Source organism: Protopterus annectens, chromosome 1.part0 (assembly GCF_019279795.1).
Source record: "Protopterus annectens isolate FY-2018-M chromosome 1.part0, PAN1.0, whole genome shotgun sequence".
NCBI lineage: Eukaryota > Metazoa > Chordata > Ceratodontiformes > Protopteridae > Protopterus > Protopterus annectens.
In genome coordinates this window covers 497,381,904-497,402,905 of record NC_056725.1, presented here as the reverse complement: position 1 = coordinate 497,402,905, position 21,002 = coordinate 497,381,904, and the positions used below count along the sequence as shown (strand labels likewise).

The window sequence follows — 21,002 nt, the reverse complement described above, 5'->3', positions numbered from 1 at the left end:
GGGCGCACAGAAAGGGGTCATTGTTCAGTCAGATATCAGAGGTAGTCTGAGTGTGTTTCTTGAGTTCTAACTCCGTGTTCATGCCAGACACAAGCAGGGGAAGGTAGCTATGCACTTCCACAAGTAATGGTGCGAGTGAACAGCCCCACTCCAAATCAGCAGCACAGAAAGTGCTTTTTTTTGGTCTCCACCAGAGAAATCACAGATCTGTATCTGCTCACACAACATCCAAGGAGAAGTAAACAAGCCATGGCCCTTTAATCCTCCAGTGCTGGGACATCTAATTGCACCAGTTATTGAGGTAAAGTAGAGATCCATCCCTCTGTGCTATGGACCCAGGCTTGTACATAATATATTTGATGGAAACTACTTTAAATTTACCTTATTAGATTTATTAGATGGCTTGCCAGTTTTCATGTTAGCTTTTTTTCCATAATCTGTATAACCAAACCCTATTTAAAGATACTAGAAGTTCATGTTTAACTCGTACTTCTGTATGCCCAGCTATATAAACATAATTAGTTGTTTACTGTTTATTTTTAGGATTGTGTATGAAAGAAGTCCCAGAAGGAGTAGACCATCTTGCCTGGATAACAAAATCTTCATGTCCAAGTATAAAGTAACAGAATGAGGATTGTTCATTGGCTGCCAATGTATACCATATTTTCCCAGCCAACTTCCTGACATTTGTCTGGCTTATGCACCCCTTGTAATACGGCATGACACAGGTTAGAGCATGTGCATTTCAATTCCTATCCTCAATCTGTTTCAGGACTCAGCTTCCTGCTGCATCCTGTTAGCCAAACTCAATTCCGATCGTTATCAGAAGGTCCTGCTGTGCCTATTATCTCACTCATCCCACAAACAAGACGAGGCACAAGCCTTTGGTTATTCATTCCACATCCTTTCAGCTGGCCCTCAAATACCATACCTTTGTGTCATGCTTAGGATGTTAGCAACTCAGGGGTAGCATATACGTTTAGTTGTGGTCACAACCTTGCTGCATTCGATTCTGGAATTTAATCCTGGTGGTCCCTGTCTGTGTGTAGTTTGTATTTTCTGTCCAGTTCTATATGTGTTTTCTACAGACTCCTGTTTCCTCTACCTTACTCAAACCTCCTGGCTGTCTACATACTCCAGACAATCCATATATTGCATCTGCACCTTGTAACCAGGGCCATGGCTAAAATGGGTCAGGGAAGAACCAGTTTATATATCAAGTTAGCAAATTAGAAAAATTAAAAAAAAAAAAATATGTCAGCACTGGAGTCAAAAGCAATTCACCTACCATTGCAATGGCTTACTATGTGACAAGTTGGCATGTCAGCTACACAAAAATAAAGAACAAATAAGTGAGGGTACAGTTTCATATCATTATTTTTCTTTATCAGCCACACTAGTCATTTCTGAGTAACTTTTTAAACTGAAACACAAAAGTATTGTCCATTTTAATTTATATTCATGCAATAATTGTTAAAGAATGTATACTTAGGCTAGCTTTCTTTTTGATTGGACTGTCTGGTACAAAGAAAGAAACATTCATGGACAACAGCCATAAAGATTTGTAAATTCTGTAGGTTCTGTAACCTAGTCTATCTTTCTGTTTACTTTTATCTTCTCATTTTTAGTTTGTCAATAGCTTGTCAGTATGGCTATCAAAACAAACTGTGAATAAATTACAGTCTGTATTTGATTCGTATGGCCCCATCAGCACACTTTGTAGCTATAAGGAACTACAGTATGTAATAGCTGAGCTGTCATGCTTTCACACAAAAGCTGTAATTTATTTGTGTGGATAAGACCAGCTAAGCTAAAGTGTCTCTTTTCAGAGGTGACATGGGATCGTTGGTCTGCTAAAGTGATCTGATCAGAGTCTCACATCATTGTATGTGGCAGCTGAGGGAATCAAACCAAGGACAACCAGATGAAACTTATTAGTAGTGCATAGCTTTAAGCCTCGATACAACACTTACCAACTGATTCTGAACTAGTCGGCTTTTCCTAGGGGCCTGAGCATAAGATTTCTATTTTGGTTTTGGATTTCAGTGTGGTGAGGTCATATAACCAAATGTTATTTTCCAGTGTGTGGTAAGTTCCTCCAGATTTTTGATTGTCTTACTTGCCAACAGTACTTTCTACCATGATTATTTTGTGTTTATTAATCAAAATATGTGAACCGATTTCTTGCAGAGATACTTTTTAGACACGGACTGGACCCCTAAGGCAATGGCAAATGTTGCCTCTCTTATTCTGTCTATCTTTCTATCTAGCTAGCTGTCTAGCTGACTGTCTATTACCTATCTACCCGTCCCTTCTTCTCTCTCTTTATGTGTGCATATGTGTGTGTGTGTGTGTGTGTGTGTGTGTGTGTGTATGTGTGTGAATGGTTTTATGTGTATGTGTGTGTGTATGTGAATGAATGGTTTTATGTGTGTGTGTGTGTGTGTGTGTGTGTGTGTGTGTGTGTGTGTGTGTGTGTGTGTGTGTGTGTGTGTGTGTGTGTGTGTGTCTGTGTGTTGTGCCATGCAAGGGACAAACACCTAATACAAACAGGGTTCATAAGCTGCAAACTTTGCTTGCTAGGATTGTGTATGGTCTATATGACCCAGAAGTGAATAAAAGCATGTATAGACTGTGCTAACCAATATTTGTATATTACATTTCAGCAAGAATAAAACAGGTTAAAATCACTTGGCATTAAAAACATTATTTTATTATTAAATTGTTATATTTATATAATGGCTGGAAAATTGCAGCATTACTATGGACCATTGTTCCATTAAAATATATGATTTGCATGGCCATTTATACAGATGTTTATTTTAAAATTAAGAAACAACTAAGTTATTTAGAATTACTTATTTGTAGTTGCAAATCATGATAGGGAAGGTAATAATTTTGCCAAACAATTTCATTATTCATGTTTTGTATCAAGCACTGATTGCTAATGAGTTATTTATGTTGATTTGTGTTCTAGTAATTATAAACTTGTTTTTCTTAGAACACTCACATAAAAGAGAAATCAAAGACTTGTCGTTCATGAAATGGTCATTTGACCGCAGTAAGTTGATGACATATATTGAAGATTAAGGAATGACATGGCACACAATCAGTTACTGTAGTGTAATTTATGCCCATGGCACAAAAAGATGGATTCGGTAACTGTAAAGGCATCCAATGAGGGCACCAGAAAGCACATTATCCCTGTGTCAGTTCTGCTTATCCTGCAGGACCAGGCATTCCTTACAAACGGATTAGGAGTCAAATATCTTCAGAACAGAAAATCTACTGGGGGTGAGGTGCATAATTGTATTGTGATGCTACTGTTTTCTTACAAAATGTACCATATTTACTGATGAGCAAGGGCATGAACATAGAAGTAGAGCATGATTCTTTTCATCCTGTGGCATACAGTGAAAACTATGTAAAATCCATGAAATAGTCTGACCTTGAATGCCTTCTTCCCCGCGGTTCATATATATAGGAAAAATCTAAGGACAAGAACTTAGATGTGTGAAGTAAGGACATTATTTGATAGTAACTAGTGAGAGAGATAGAGACCTATTTATTGTGGTTTAGGTGAGTAGTTGCAGGAACATATATTATTATTGAGGTAATGGAATTTTAGTGCAGTTTTGAATGCTTTTACTCAGTCTATTTGAGTAATGGAGGAGGGCAGTGCATTCCAAGCTTTGGCAATAATAAAGGAATAAAGGCATTGTCCTGCACATTTGTTGGGCTTGGTTATGCTTAGGAGCTGTTTGCTTGAGGACCTCAGATTATGTGTAGGAGTGTATGTATGTAAGATGGTCTGAAGAGTGGGGCAAAAGTTGGAGTTATAGATTAGTTTGTGGGTGAGTGCTAGTTGGGTGTATTGTAGATAGTGGGAGAGGTCGAGCCAGTTTATACTTTTTAAGGCAAGGCAATGATGGGTCCAAGTTGGCATGTTGCAAGCAAACTTTGCTATTTTATAGTAGCAGGACTGTAATTTATTTTTGAAAGTTGTATGTATGTTAGTAAACATGGGGCTACCATAAAGCAGGATGGGGAGGAGAAGAGAGTTGGCCACTTTTAACTTGGTGGGTTTGTTCATAAAATGTTTACACCTCTATAGCTTACCAAGTTTGAAATGGGTTTTCTTGATTACATTATGAATGTGGCTATCGAAGGAGAGTTTGTCGTCATTTGTGATGCCTAGAAGTTTTGATGTTTTTACTTGTTCTATTTCAGTATTATTTTGTGAGAATATTTTGAAATCTTGATTTAAGGGTTTGGATGAATATATTAATAGTTTAGATTTGTTGTGGTTGAGTAGAAGTTGGGCATCATGTATCCAGGATTAAATAGACATAAAGGCTTTTTGCGTTAGGTACTGAAGATCTGATAGGCTGTAGGCAGAGGAGATTATTGTGGAATCGTCTGCCTACTGTATGAGAGTACCAAGATGGAGGGCTTTGTGGAGGTTCTTGATGAAAATGTTAAATAGCAGTGGCCCAAGAATGGACCCCTGGGGAACTCCTGTTTTGTTTAGGAAATATTCGGATTGCTTGTTCTGCTATTTGACAGATTGTTCCCTGTCGGAACGATAGTTGGAGAACCAAGCCAGTGAGTGTGGGGAGCAATTTAAGGACTTGAGTTATAGTAGTAGGTTAGGGAGGTATACTGTATCGAAAGCCTTGGATAGATCCAATAAGATAACTGAGGTTATTAGTCCAGCATCCTAGGCTTTGTTAACAGTATTAGTATATGAAAGTAAGGCAGTGGTACTGCTGTGTGCAGGGTGGAAGCCATGTTGGGTGGGGGCAAGTAAGTTATTGTTAATGAGATATTTTAACAGTTGAGTGTATATATACTTTTCTAGGATTTTAGATAGAGGAAAGAGTATAGAGATGGGCCAGTAATTAGATAGATCACTAGCATTACCACCTTTATGTAGTGGAGTTATGATGGATTTTATCCAAAGTTGTGGAATGTATGATTCAGAGATGCTAATAGGGTATGCTATAGCATCTGAAGCAAGTTTTAAGTATTCTTCTGGAAGTTTGTCGGCAGAGGGGGAGCATTGTTTTAGTTTAGTCAATAGTTTATGTACTAGAGAGGTGGGTACAGAGTGAATGGTAAAAGAGCAAGTGGGTGAGCTGCTAACTGAGGTGTCATTTAAAGGGGGGAGTATGTGTTAGACTTGGGAGAGGGGGGATTTGTGTTGCTATCTGAGCTGTTCGAGGTAGAGTTTACCTGAATAGAGAAGTCATTGGCAAGTTTTTTAATGGTTTCTATGAAGTGGGCGTTGAAGGCCTGGGCTATATCTAGTGGGTCTTCCTCAGGGGATAGTGTAGGATTTTGTTGGTTTCCAGGGTTAAGGAGTGAGGAGATAGATTTCCAAAATTTTTGGGGATTGTTGTTTTGGGAGTTTAGTTGAGTGGAGAAGTAATTTCTCTGGTTGGTAATGACTAGCTTTTTAGCAGAGTTACAGAGTTGTTTTTCATTTTGTGGTGTTCTATTTCTATGCCATTCCTTCCATGCTCTGTACTTGTCAATGAGAATCTGTTTAGAATGTTTTGTTAGCCAAGGGGCATGGTTATGTTTAATTCAATTTGTTCGCATAGGGGCAAGATTGTTGAGAGTGTTAAGAAAGGTATTATTGAAGTATTCTACTGTTTCATCCAGTGGAAGTATTTTACTTGGGTGCCAGTTCTGGGCATTTAAAGTGTCAAAAAATACCTTTTGACTAAAATGTGTCAGATGTCTAGATGTTTTATACAGATGGGCTTTAGCTGCTTGTATGTGGGCACTGTGAGTGAAGGCAGGAAGATGGTTGCTAGAGATACTTGGAAGGGTTCCAGTGTGACTGTATTTATGGGGGTGTGATATGAGAATCCAGTCAAGGGTAGATCCAGTTTGTTTATTTACTATATGTGTGAGCTCTGTGATGAGTTGGGTAAACCTATATAAGTTTATACTATTAGAGGGGTAGTTGTAGATGAGAGTTTGCCAGTTTATATTAGTATCACCCAGAGTAATGGTTTCTTTGGAGATAGTTTTGGTTGCCTAGGAGAGAAAATCCTCTAACAAGGGTATATTTTCTCCTGGGGGAATGTATAGTACTACAATACAAATTTGTATTCTTTTGTTGATATGGAGTATTGCTGTTAATATTTCTATATTTCCCAAGGTTGGTACAGGTTTTAAAAATTGTGTGATAGTTAAGGAGTTGTGGTAGATTAATGCAACACCACCACCTTTTTTGTGTAGACAGTCATTTCTAAGCATGTTGTACCCTGGGGGGATAATTTCAGTATCTGATATATGCAATTTCATCCATGTTTTGGTAAGTGCAACAATATCTGGGTGTATAGAGAAAGCCAGGCTTGGAATTCAGTGATTTTATTACATATGCTACGAACATTAGCTGTTGTTATGAATAGGTTTTGGGAATTTGAGCTTTGGGTGTGGGTTGGGGAGTTAGTAGGTCCAGGGTTGGGATGAATGTCTCCACATTGGGTGAGGATCTGTCCATGTATTATTTGTTTAGAGTAGTGATACGATCCGAAGTGGGGCATGTTAAGCAAAATATAAGTGAATTTTTAGTTTACTGTTGATGGTGGACTATCTAGGTTTAGTTAGGAGATGGGTTTGGAAGGTAAATAGAGAGGATGAGATATTGGAGAAGCTTTTGTTGTTAGAAGGGGATTGTGAGGATAGATTGGGAGAATTTGGGTATTGAGAGTTAAAGGAGAGTGGTGAAGTGAGGTAGGTAAGTAAGAGAAGAAAGACTGTGGAGTTGAATAGGCTACTGTGTTTTATGGTGTATGGCATTGTATCTAAATTGGTGTTGAGAAATGTAAGGTGGGATGTAGGTGATAATGTAGCAGTTGGGAGAAGTGATTGGACTCTATGGTCTTTGTAGGTGTTATATGCTACTTATGTGGGTGGAGCTATGTGTGGATGTGTGTAGTACTGACAGTTATGCTCTAATTAGTTGGAGAGTATTAGGGGTGTGGTATATGGATGTAGAAATGTAATTGAAGTCAGTTTTGGTGAGAATGGGGGAAGGGTAGGGGAGCGGAGGTGTTATATGCTACTTATGTGGGTGGAGCTATGTGTGTAGTACTGACAGTTATGCTCTAATTAGTTGGAGAGTATTAGGGGTGTGGTATATGGATGTAGAAATGTAATTGAAGTCAGTTTTGGTGAGAATGGGGGAAGGGTAGGGGAGCGGAGTGAGCCTGGAGCAAAGTGGAGGGAGAAAGGAGCGGGTTGCCCCCGACAGCTGTGAGTTGTGCCAAAAAACTATCTCCAAGGTAGAGAAAGGGGTAGGTAAGTGAAATAGAGGCCAGAGGTATGTGAAAAGAAAACACTCAAGGAAGTAAGCAGAATGGTAGCTGTAGTTAATATGGGTACTAAGTTTAAGGTAGGAGAAAAAGAAGGCTGAAACAAGAGAAAAATGCAGCGGTATTCTGCAGAAGGCTACAGAGGATTTGGTAGGTCAGATGTTTGCTGAGAGACATAGGTAATTGAGAGTTTAGAGGGGAAAAAAATAAGCACAAAACTAGGTAAAAAAGCAAAGATAATTTTGCGAGGGTGCAGACGGGAAGATCGAGAAGTTGGTGGTGGCTGAGGGTTCCTAGAAGCATACTCTTATGTTATTTAAAAATAGTTACACTATAGTTGTTGGTAAAAGCATTACACATACATTGGTTTGAGTACACACAGGTCTACATCTCGGGCTGTATCTGGACAAACAGGCCAATTAATGATGCAAGGCAGGGTGGCTGGAGGGATTCACTTCCAAGAGTTATAGGTGTGGGAACTGGAGGAAAAATAGAGATATTATGAGTAGGGAGACAAACAGCTCGCTAATATGCTACTTGTACTATATTAGAAAAAGAAGAGTAACCTTAACTGTGACTATAAACGTAACTATGACTATGTTGGACTATGGTAGGCAACGTAGTAAACTAACTAAGTATGCAGCACTGTGGTAAGCAGAGACTCAAGCTATATAATAAAATCAGAGATGAAAACAAAATTGTTAAAAGCAGTAGAAATGCTGTCCGGAACAAAAATTGTTAAATACAGTAGTAATGCTTTCTGGACACAGACAGGTAAGGGTTACTAAACACAATATAAAGACCTTAGAGACTATGCAAAATATAAAAGACCTTAGTGGCTATACTCTATCACTTTGCTGGTATTTCATAATGATAGGCATATTAGCTGACCAGCGCACTGATATGGGAACATATACGCTAAAACGTACTGGTACAAGGGACTCATATATATATATATATATATATATATATATATATATATATATATATATTTATATGTGTGTGTGTGTGTATAAGATCCAGTATCCAGTAGAGAAGACAACTAGGTCAATTAATTTCCTAAAGAGTAGGATTTGAGATGGCCTATACCTTCATGTGGCTAGAGTCTAGATGAAGGAGGAACACATTGCAAAGGAATTCAGGACTATCCATGCATCACTAGAATCCCTAATAGATTTAATGAAAATTACACCTGTGGATATACAGCAAATTAAGACTGCGAATGCCAGTCATGAAGGCACACTGTCTTACATTCCATGTGGGAGAACTATCCAAGCAATGTGCAATAGTGGTCCAACACTCTACCTCCTGCAAGCCTTCAAGATCATTCACAATATATGCTAGCAAAATCAGACAGTATGGAGAACCATGCTCAGCATAATAATAATATGGATTATTGGTCTCTTGGACAAGATAGAAGGACCTGAGCTAATAATCTTTATTAAAAAAGCTTTGATAAACCAGCTGTTCCCCACTAATCACAGAATGTGCAAACAGACTGAACACTCGAGCCACTAACATTAATCATCCAAGGCACTTCATTTTTAAGTGCCTCAACTATAATGATAGGGAGACAATCTCCTCGAGCCTTGGTCAGAATCTCAGAATCGCAGGTCATGTAGTCCACGTGGCCCCTAACTATATCAGTGCTCTGTACAACAGACACAAAGCTCCTGCACCCTACCTGTGACACAAAGTTCCTGCACCCTCCTTGTGGCACAAAGCTCTTGTACCCTATCTGTGGCACAAAGCTCTTGCACCCTAGCTGTGGCACAAAGCTCCTGCACCCTCCTTTTGGCACAAAGCTCTTGTACCCTACCTGTGGCACCACAGAGAGCTCTGATACCAGGTATACCTCTTAATTGTCCAGTTTTTCACAGAATATCCAGATTTTTGCCTCAGACGTTTTGTCTGTTTCTCTTAAAACTGTGGTTTTCTGGTAAATCACTGACAAATCATTGAAAACAAAAGTCAGAAAATAACAGCAGATATTTCATTTTCAGACTTAATATCCTTCAGAATATTGATGCTAATACAAAACCTGCTATTCTATCAACTGTCTAAGTTTGTAAGAGTGATAGCTAAAAGTGTCCCTGTTTTTATGAATTTTTTCTTTATACGTTGGTAAAGGTTAATATTAACTGCAGTAATAATTCAGGTTAAAGTTCTACCAAGGTGAGGATAAATGTTTGCGTGCAGTCTGAGTAAGTTATAGGGGTGAGCTGGAATGTTAAGGACATGTCAACTCCATATTGAACAAAGCAAATAATGCAGCTCCCATTGCAAAGATATTTGCACTTTGCATTTATCCAGGAAACTAAGGTGAAACAGAGTCATATCTACATTTTTTATCATCTGGCCTGTCGTGTATTATGTCAGTTTGGTTGAAAAGACTAAAAGGGGTGTAATGATATTCCTAGCAAAAAAGCTGTGATGGTTAGAATGGCAACTTCTCAGTGATAAGAGCAGTAGGTGGTTTATAACCAAGGGTACCACAGCGTTTGGCTCAACTACTGTTGTAAATTATTATGGTCTTAATATTGATGACATTATACCCCTATCTAATTTAGATGCTCAGCTGTGAAGGCTGTAACCACTCCCCAAAATGCTAATCATGGGTAGAGATTTTAATGTTGTAATTGATCCAACCAGAGACAAGATTCCTATTGATCACATAAGTCTACCAAAAGCACCTTAGTTTCCTGGATAAATGCAAAGTGCAAATATCTTTGCAATGGGAGCTGTATTATTTGCTTTGTTCAATATGGAGTTGACATGTCCTTAACATTCCAGCTCACCCCTATAACTTACTTAGATTACTTATGGCAGAATTTGATCTAGTTGATGCCAAGAGAGATAGTTTATCCCTGTGATTAATGATTATGCCTACAGCAAAACCTCTTGCCAGCAGATTAGTTATGTGGTTGATCACAAGGAAAGTTTTTTTTTAAATTGTACAATCCACGGACCTTTCAGACTACACCATGGTGTGCTTGGCCCTTTAGCAAAATAGTGCAAGCATACCATACGCAGCAAGGATGTTTGGTCTTTTACTGTTAAAAATAGTAAGTTCAAAACTTCTTTTACTAAATGGATGAAAGGATATTGGGATGAAACAACAAGATGGAATAAAACAGGTAATGGGAGAAACTGGGGTGATTTTTAAAATTTCCAGTTAGAAGTGGATTGTTAGATTTGTGAAGAAGTTAAGAAAGATCATACTCCATGTTGAGTGATTCAGGAAATCAGTCAGATGTGTAGATCAGCACAGCTGTACCCACCACAGTGCAGCAATGAGCACGACCCTTTGACCATATTCACCTACCGACAATTAAATTAGTAAGGGGACTAGGGTGCAGGGAGCACCACTAGGTCACTAGGAATAATGCAATTGTGCTATAACAGCACCAGCAGCAACAAGGGGATTAGAGGTGGAGGGAAACACTAGCCATCAGGGATACTACTGTTCTTACTTCTTGGCACTTACACTAATACAGGAATTGGAGATGGACTGAAGCTCTACTCACCAGGAAGTACTGTAAACTCTTGTGCCTTAACAGTACTTACACAAGTAAGGAGATCAGGTGGTTGGGGAAAGAACTAGCCACAAGGGAAAACTGTAAACTCTTCTGCCTTAATGGCACTTATGCTAGTGCGGGGATCTGGAGTGGGGGTAAGCACAAGGCAGCAGGGATAGTACACATGTGCCTTAACGGCACTTACACTGACACAGGGATTGGGGGTGTAACTCAGGTAAAGGCACTGTGATGTGTGAGTGTGTTTAAATATGTAATTGTGCATGTGGGAGAATGACTGGAGCAATACCTAGAGTTACATGATGTGGCCATAGGGTTACCTGTCCCACTTTGCGAGGGACAGTCTCTCTTTGGGCAGTTGTGTCCTGCAAAAAAATATATAAAAATGGCCAATGTCTTGGGATTTTAGGGCAAAATTATTTCCAATATTTTATGTAATAGTTGCATAAAAAAGTTATTCTTTATCTGAAACACTTAAATATTATCAGAAACAGAATAAGCAACTGAAATGTTACAAGAATAAGCTTTTATTTAGGAAAAAAGTGAAGTTCTGTCCTTTGTACTGGCCGTGGGTATGCTTTGGTCTGCAAAATCTGATGTTTGTACCACAATTGTCCCACTTTGGGCATTTGAAAAGGTAACTCTAAAACTCGAAAAAAACAAGGCAAATTACAATCAAAGAGGGAAGCCAAAAGATCGATGCACCAAGGTCGAAAAATTGAATAAATCCAAACTGAGCAAGTACGCTGAACACACGTCGATTTATTTAAGCCACAAAAAATACACAGCTTTTCGTCGGCGACTCCTCACCAACTTCTTCAGAACATTGAAAAACGTCACCACTGATGTAGCCTGTTTAAATATTACAATGTAATCGCATGGTGTGAACACTGCCTCCTTCAATTAAAATTAATATTTAATATTTAAATTGACCCTCGTAGAACATAAACCGACCTAAGTCCACTTAAAACAATAAACTCACATTCAAAAAGGTTAACAAAACAGCCGCTACCTCATATGTTATTAAAACTACTGAGGCATTACTGATAGCTCCCTCTAGCTTAAACTACATGTTCGCAAAACTTAATAGATGACAAGGTATTCTACAATGAATTAAATAAGTGAATGCAAACAATAATACAGTCAGAGACAACCTTGAGGCAAAACTATCTACCTGTCTAAAATATATTCAATACATATCTAATATAAGCTAATAACGGAAAATAAAAATATTAAAAGACATAAAAACATTCTACCTAACCAGACTTTTCAGTTTCAAGACACAAGCGATGGACAGCATACTGTTCAGACCTGGGTAATGGTAAGCTTCCAATTTTAACTGCCATAACAATTCATTGAGTTCCAATATTAATGAATCAGGACCCCCCCCCCTGTTGTCTAGGACAACCTGATCGATCACTGTAAAACTAAATGCATGGTCAGGACCATGAGGAGAATGTTTTTATGTCTTTTAATATTTTTATTTTCAGTTATTAGTTTATATTAGATATGTATTGAATGTATTTTAGACAGGTCGATAGTGTTGCCTCAAGGTTGTCTCCGACTGTATTATTGTTTGCATTCACTTATTTAATTAATTGTAGAATACATTCCTAGGGAAAGTATTCATTGGGCCATTTCTGCAGCTTCGCTATTTCCTCAACTGTGGAGCGAAGGTTACAGTAAGTGTACGAATGAAGGTGAGTGTGCGGTTGGGCATGGGTTAGTTGAGTTAGGGTTAGAGCACGGGTCAGGTAAATGTACGATTGTGTGGATGTGAGGATTAGGCTGGGGTAGGTGAGTTAGGGTTAGGGAGCGGGTAAGGTGAGTGTGCGATAGTTAGGGACCTTAGGGTTAGGGTTGGGTTAAGGTACGTGGGTAGCTTGTGGTGTATGTCTGGTTTAGTGTAGGGTTTCGTGAAGTGTATGTGTGTGGATTATTTATTTTGGTGTGCTTGAGTTGTGTGTATATTTGTCGGAACAGCAATTTTTTTCCCTGGAAAAAATTCGCTATTCTGACTGTTCAGTTTTCTGGTGTTTCGGTTGAATGGGGTCGATATTATAACATTCGATGTTTTTAGACTTTGATGTTATAATATAGACCCATTTTAGCCATGGTTTAGTTTGTTTGTACATGAAGCTATATTCCTTTTCAAAAACACCTTTCATGATAAACTACAATTTCTTCTTGGAGTAGTGGGTGAGCTATTAATACTTTTAACTGTTCCCATTCTATATCTGATTTCACACTCACAAATAATATTTTCTTAGGTGTTCAGTTTTTCTGTATTTACTTCTTCATTAACCAGTACATTGGCACAGATTTACTACTGAAAAAAATCTCTTATTTATTATTCATTTCTATACTACTGGTTGTTTTCTTTGAAACTCTAAAATTGCTTTAGAAGAAACACTCTCTTGACTATACTGAATACAACCTACTGTTGTCCTTTCAAAGGACTAGGAGAAGTGACCAGTATATTGAGCGACATTTACCTCTGTGTAAAGCAGCTAAGAAGCAAATGGAGAAATACAATTTGAAATATCCTTCATGTTTGAAAATAAAGCTTTATTGCAAAGATAAATAGATTAAACTTCTAAAATGCTAACACATAATTTAGAATGTAAATCATTATAGTCCAGATAAATTTAACAAGACTTAAGCCAATGAATACACATTCTGAGATGACTGAAAATTAGACTTTTCTATGAGCATACTTTTTGCTCATACAGTTATTTTATTTTTATTTATTTATCCTTTGTTGACTGGGTCAGTCCCACTTAGCTAGTAGCCTCTTTTCAGGGGGACATGAGGTGCTATTTATACTACTAAAGGAAATTTGGCCTGGTCATCGGCTGTTCTTTTTGATAGGTGTTGCAGGATCTTTGACATCCACCTGAGCTACCACCAACTGAAGCAAATGGGACCTCAATTTAATGTCTCATATAAAAGATGAATCTCATTGATTACATTATCATCTGAAACCTGTCCTGAAGTAATGTGTATTAAATGTACTATTTCAAATTAGGATGCATATAAAATAATTTACTCTGTTTTTCAAGTTTTACAGAAACAGCATATGGTTATCACTGGTGTTTCTATATTCACACATGAGCAAGAAGCCAAGTAAAACTGAGTTTTGTGATATTGTATTCTTTTTTTTAAATGTGTAAGTAACAATTAACCATCTTTACTGAGCTGTGTTTGTTCAAATAGGATCCTCAATTCACACTGAAGTATACAAGAAAAAAGGTAATATTTTCCATCACTCAGGAACTACTACAATGGGAATGACCTTTGACTTGTTTACATTGGTAACTGCAAATCTTCAATAACATTTTATCATCTACCTCACAGAGCATAACCTTGGGATTTGTTGCATTGCGGAGTAACATTGTTCACTTTGAAACCATTTATGAATTTTCATTGTATATATATATATATATATATATATATATATATATATATATACTAAGACCATTCCTACAATAATATATTTTTTCAGACTCAGTCATTCAGCCCCCATGTGAAATGTCTTACCCTCTATATCTATTTTACAAATGAAAATCATTCAACTGTACCTGCATTATTTCTCTGTTAAACTGTGCTGTACATTGTGTGAGACTCAGGTCACTCAGTTGTCCACTCACTTCTCTTGCACCTGATTTAGTTGATACTTGGTCCTGTCTCTGAAATCCATCCTTCCAGGAGGTAGATGTCCTCAATAAAGGCACCTGAAAAAAGTAAAAGAGCTGTATGCCTGATGTGTCTGCTCCTTGTTATAGTTACTTATTCTAATAAGGAAGTTTTTTGGAAGTTTCACAAAATAAAACATTTTATAAAATAAACTTAAAACTTTTAAAATAATGTATTGATCAGAAGATAAGAATAAGCAATATTTTACTTTACTGTGGTTAATTTCAAACTATAATATGTATTCAGCTCCATCCTGTACATTTCTGCTCCAAGTATCTAATTTAATTGATTCAAGATTGGCAGTTGTGGATGAATAATTTGTTTTGTTTATTCTTTATTTACAGCTCTAAGCAAGAATATACAATATGCAGTTAAAGACTTAAAATAATGACCTAAACATTAAACTACACAGCTAATTGTTCTTTAAAAAGTTGATCATAATTTCTGAATATGAACACATTTTTATTACACAACCAGTCAACAAACAATAATGACAGCATTTAGAAGGTTAAAACATTTAGGGAACTCTATACAAAGCATGTGTGCCTATGTCTTAAGTGGTATATTAATAAAGATGTTTAAAAACAAATAAAAATAACACATGACAATACTGACAAATTATGTCAGCAAGGAAATGAAGAAACATAAGTGTGAACCATGGTTTCCATGCCTGCCCAAACTCAGATTCCCACTGGTTCCTGCCTGGATACCACCAGAAGTGAGCATTTGATGACTGGGTCACCGGATTCCTTGGGAAATAGACCTTGTGATAACTTGAACTTTATCCCTGAGGAGTGAAGGATCCTATGGGATTTATGAGCATGGAGCATGGATCCAGAAGCCATCATATTTACAGCAATCAGCTATATTTCCTTGTAGAAGAAGTGGCTAATGCAATAATATCAGACATTATTGCCAACTCCAATTTCTCCTTAGATGGCCTTTGGGGGTCCTGGTCTTCACTAGAGTTCATAGATACATGGTGCACATCAAACCCTCCTCTCCAGGCAGGAGACCTAGTCATTTCCATTTCATCTTGTCACCCCAACCAAGCCTATCAGTAGCCTGAGTCCATTCCCAAACTCAGGCTGCCAGCAGCACAGATGGATGCCCTGCCTTTGATTAATCAGGCTGACTTCAAATAATAAGTTTTCTTTGCCAGGAATGGGTCCTCACCCATTAGGCATACAAAGCTGTAGAATAATCTGCCTAGAAACATTAAGTCTTTTCCAACTGTCTTTGTGTGTAAGCATCATTTAGACATATATATTAATGCAACTAAATATTCAGCCAAGTTTCTAGACTCATAATAGTGACAGTTATGTTGTCTATGAGCCTGTTTTAATACAATACCAAGAATTTTCTGAAATTAAGTACTACAGTAACACTGCCCCAGTTATCATTATGAAAAAGAGATGGACTGCTATAAAAACTAAATGAAACCGTATTTTGTCTCAGTCACTCTGACAGGAAGTTGAAAAGAACTGTGGAATGCCTAATATTGACACCAACAGAACAAGTGATGTAGTAGAAGGTGAGAAGTAATGGCAGAGTTACATTACTAATAACCATAGCCAGGGGGGCTAACTTAAGCCGCGCAAGTCTCCGGGTAGGGGCACTTTTCCAGTATTTTTTTGGTGTAGTGGTGTAGGGAGGGGCAGGGGGTAATGTGGTGGGGGGGGGGGCACGCGAGCCCTTCCTGCCTGGGGCACCAGTTGACCTAAGGCCGCTCCTGCTAATAACATACCATCCCATACTTTGAAAAACTGTGCAGAACTGCAAAGGATCTCAAGCCAATCTCAGGATTTGAAATTCATTTTTTTACAAACTTCTAATACTGTCTTAAAAATAATAAGCAAACCTTCAGAGCCTCAAATTGTGAGCATAAGGAATAAACTGACACCGGAAGAAAACAGCACAGCCTAACCATTTCTATGGCAGAGATGGATAAATCTCTACCCCCCCAACGTAAACAATTACAAATCTTGTTGCCAGGTGTGACACACTCATGGCATAAAATGTGTATACTAAAAGGCACAATAATGTGGCACGCCTGTTACCTTGGGGATTGTGCAAACATTACAGTATTGAAGTAGCTGAGAAGCACTGGAAACATGAACCACAAAGCATTATAGAGAATGATGAAGTTTATTTCATATGGGATCACATGTTACAACAGTTCAAAATAAAAATAGATGTGAGAAAAGCAGACATAGTAGTCCATGAAGAAGACAAAAATAGCATTGATCACTGAAATTGTTACACACAGTGATTACAGTGTCTTACATACAGAAAGACACAGTCATAAAACACAGGGATTTACAAAATGAAACTAGGGCAGTGTAGAAGAAAGGTACCCAGCTGGTTTCAATAGTAGTTGGAGCAACAAGTTTAATAAAAAGAATTTGCAATCATACTTAAATATGCTACCAACACATATTCCCATATGAATTACAGAAGGAAGCAATTCTGTGCACAACATAGCCAGCCTTAGGCATAGGCCAACTAGGTGGCCGCCTAGGGTGCCGGTCTAGCAGTGGTGCTTTTCCAGTATTTATTTGGTGTAGGTAGACCAGGATGGGGGCACCGGGTGGTGTGGTAGGGGGTGCTATGGAGCCCTTTTGCCTTGGGCACCAGTTGACCTAAGGCCGCTCCTGGTGCACAATGCAGGTGCTGAGAAGAGCACTCTTGGCTATCATTAAAGACTGAAACAATTCTGATTTCTATATTCTGACTTGGGAATGGGGTCCATTCCTGTCATGGCATTTGAAACTTAAAACATTTGGAGAAGTTAAACCAGCCGAAATAGAATTAATCCTTTAGATGTGTATGACAATACCTCCTCAAATGATGGAATTTCAATTCAATTCAGGAATTTCTAAAAGTGTTTCATACAGTTCCACGCAAAATCCCGGTCTGTGGCAAGCATTTTTCAACTATTACTGTGAATATCTCATTCAGTGTCGTTTCCCCTCTGCCTTGAGTCATTCAGCGGTGTGCCAGAATACTGAGATCATCCAAAAATTATTTTCCACGACATCACAGACATCCTTCCATACTACAGATTTTGCTTCTGAAATTGTGGCAAATCTTGCTGTCCTTACCTATCAAGCACAAACCACAAAAGTACAACACCTATAGAGGAGCTTGAAACCTATACCATCTACCTGGACCACATTATAAGGAGCAATTCCAGATAAAGAAAAAGAGAGAGAGAGACAGAGAGAGAGAGAGAGAGAGAGAGAGAAAGAGACAGCCCACATTCAAGAAGGACCATTGATTAACTAATGGTCTCTTTAGAGGAAACCAGAGAGGTGGCATTCTTTATCAGATAAGATAGCTTCCATTGCCAAGGCCATGTGCAGCCTAACCTACCATGCTGCTGCCTTCCACTTGACTGACATTGCAAGAGACCCCTACTCTTCACATTGAGGATAATGAACCCCTATAATATTTTTAAGCAGAGCCAAACGTGAAGCCTAACTGGATAAGACCAGCATCTGGACACCAGATGTTCTCACTAGAGAACATCATCCTGGTTATGGTTGCAGGGACAGATCTCAGTGTAAATTTGCATAGGTTTGACAACCTTTGCAACCTAATATTTAACACTCCAAGTAGTGTGTGAGGCCAGTACAGCAAAGATTTTCTCTGCATACTCTGGCTTTCTCCCACATCCCAAAAACATTCTAGTTAGTTGGCTACGCTAAACTCTCAATACATCTATATAGTGTTTACCCTAGTTCTTGTGGCCAAGGTCATTGCTGGAAAGGATCTGAGAAATTATTAAGTATGCAAAGAAGACCCACACATACACAGGGAGAATATAAAACTCTACACAGATAGTGACATCAAGACAAAATTGAGCCCTGGATTGTCGGGTTGTGAGACAAAGATCCTGCCATTAATATACCATGCCTGAAAGCACACTGTTTATTAACACTAAAATTGTTTTATTATTTTGGTTTTGGATTGTCAGTTCTTCCTGTTCATCGGTATCAGCATCTTATTCACTTGACAGTCTCATTGTTGTAAAATACAGTACAGGGATCTAACTCCCTTTTAGCTGCACTTTCACATAAATTTTAACAAACAGCCAAATGACACAATTTCCTTTTGGTTAAAATCACTCTTCTAAAACATTTCCTCTGTGACTATCCTTGTTCTGTGTGGCATACTAAATAACTTGAAATGGTTTGTCATTTTAAACTGTCACCCCTCACAAACACAGGCATGCAGCTGTGCTCAAACACACACACACACACACACACACACACACACACACACACACACACACACACACACACACACACACACACATGCCTCCTTTAGCCATATCACTGCCTCTCTCTTTCTCCCATTGTTTGTCCTTCTTGATGTATCTTTACCCAATAAACACACACATCTCATTTGTTGCCTTTTATTTAAATATCTATTAGTAACACTAAACATCAAATCTGCACCTTTGCATTTCTTTTATCACATAGGTATTTTTAAAATGTCTCTTAGAAAATGGGAGGGAAACAATGCATTACCTGCTCTCTTTCTACATCCACGTGGCTGTTAAAGGAATGTATTCAACATTAACAGTTGGATAGTGAAGAAATGACCATGAAGTCTGAAGTCTGAGTCATTTGTACTGTAATATCTAAGCAGGTTGAACAAGCTATCACACCAGCTGTGCTAAAAGTTTCACAGCAGTGGTAGTGTATTTATCCAAGTAGCACCCAAACTATACCATGTTATTTATAATGCTTATATATGAACTCTGACATGTTGGTTCATTGAACAGTGCTGGTTAGCATTACTTCATAGAAGATGAACATTTAGCATTTCAAAGACTAGAAGTTTATTTATCTGCTTAATTGTTGTGCAACTACATTGGAGCTCTAAACACTGATCAATGCAATATTGCTGAGTACCCCTCCTATTATGGTGGTTTGCAAAAAAATTGCTCACAGCAAATGCCATACCTTCTGCCCATAGCAGACCAACTCCTGTTTCCTGTGCTGCTGGCATAATTTCCATTATTCTTCTTGGAAGGCTACTGCCGAGGGGCTAGAGGATGGAATAAATTCTCAAGTGGTGGATCCTGGTTTTTCTGGTCATTTATTTCCATATATATTTGCTTTTTTGTTTTATTTGTTGTGTGATAATTTCCATTATTCACTATTGGTTCTCTCAGTTCAGGACATACCATGAGTTCTTACTGTCTGTTAAATGCTTGTGCTAACTCGGTTGCTTTTTGAACTCTGGCTGCATTTAATAACACCACGTTCATTACGTTGACATTGCAGGCATTAATCAGTCACTACATGGAACCTCAGCAGCATTGTCTAGAATTGTGACGTAATTTGCATATGTACATATACAAGAAGTCTTTGGGACTTGGAAGTCCTGGCATGTATGTCAAACACTTGTTACTCAATGCAGTAGTATATTTTTGCTCAGGATTCTGTCTTCTTTTTTGTGCAAAGTGAGTTAAAGCAAATGTCCTATTCTGCTCTGAAGAATAGTAATTTATTTTGTCTGCCTGCAATAAAATCTTTCCTATGAGAACTCATTAATGGCCATTCCAACATTCACATGTTTTTCTTTGATGATAGCTATTCTGCTGTAACTTAATATGCCTGCACAGTTCCCTGTTTGTAGCAATTCCAAAATAAATTTAAGTGAAATTCCACAGTAGTCTCTTCCAGAAGATTTCCTGTATTTTTGTTAAACTACCTGAGTTCTCCACATTGAAGCTGTGCTTCAGTTTTATTTTTGAATACAGACTCTTCCCAAAATCATATGACTTTTGTGGAAAGGTCACTGTGAGGAGGTGTTGTACAACAGAAAATATTTTTATTTGCTATATTAAATATTACAAGATTGGTTATGGTAACAACAGGGTGGAGTGGACGAAGAAATGGTCATGTCCTTTTTTGTATTCTAACACACCACTACATAAAATGCATACATGCAAATACAAATATAAATATTTGAATATGTTATAATAATGGTATACATTTGTATAATAAAGCCCCCTTTAGAAATCTGGACACCAATATCTTAAATAACTTCTCAGCCAATCTTCAAAGCTTTATTTACTGGTTCTCTTCCTTCTTTTTCCACCAGCACAGAACAGTTGAAATATATGTTTATTTTTGCTTGATACAGCTTCCTGACTTGTTAATGAACTGCATTACTGACCTAGCTGAGTAATAAAATCAATTTAGTTCTCAAGGAAAATAAATTACCTTGACTTTTTTCTTCAGTTTGCCATCTGAATTTTTTTTAATAGAACTGTCACAAAGCATTATTGTTTTGCACCTATTAAAGGAGAAAAATGCACCACAAAGACTGGTTTAAGCAAGCAGTGTAAAAAGTGCGTGGTTAAAAATATGAAATGTAATATTCAGGACAGTGTAGTAATAGGTAAATAAAAGAAAGTGAA

At 37.9% G+C, this 21,002-nt stretch overlaps 1 protein-coding gene across 1 annotated transcript in view; it reads right to left on the bottom strand.

Moving 5' to 3' along the window:
* Positions 1-21,002, bottom strand: part of LOC122793068 — a 970,692-nt gene that overhangs the window by 780,318 nt on the left and 169,372 nt on the right. Inside the window, exon 4 of the mRNA XM_044060776.1 lies at positions 14,449-14,601. Within this exon, the coding sequence (XP_043916711.1) occupies positions 14,449-14,601 (153 nt within the window). The remainder of the gene's footprint in view (positions 1-14,448; positions 14,602-21,002) is intronic.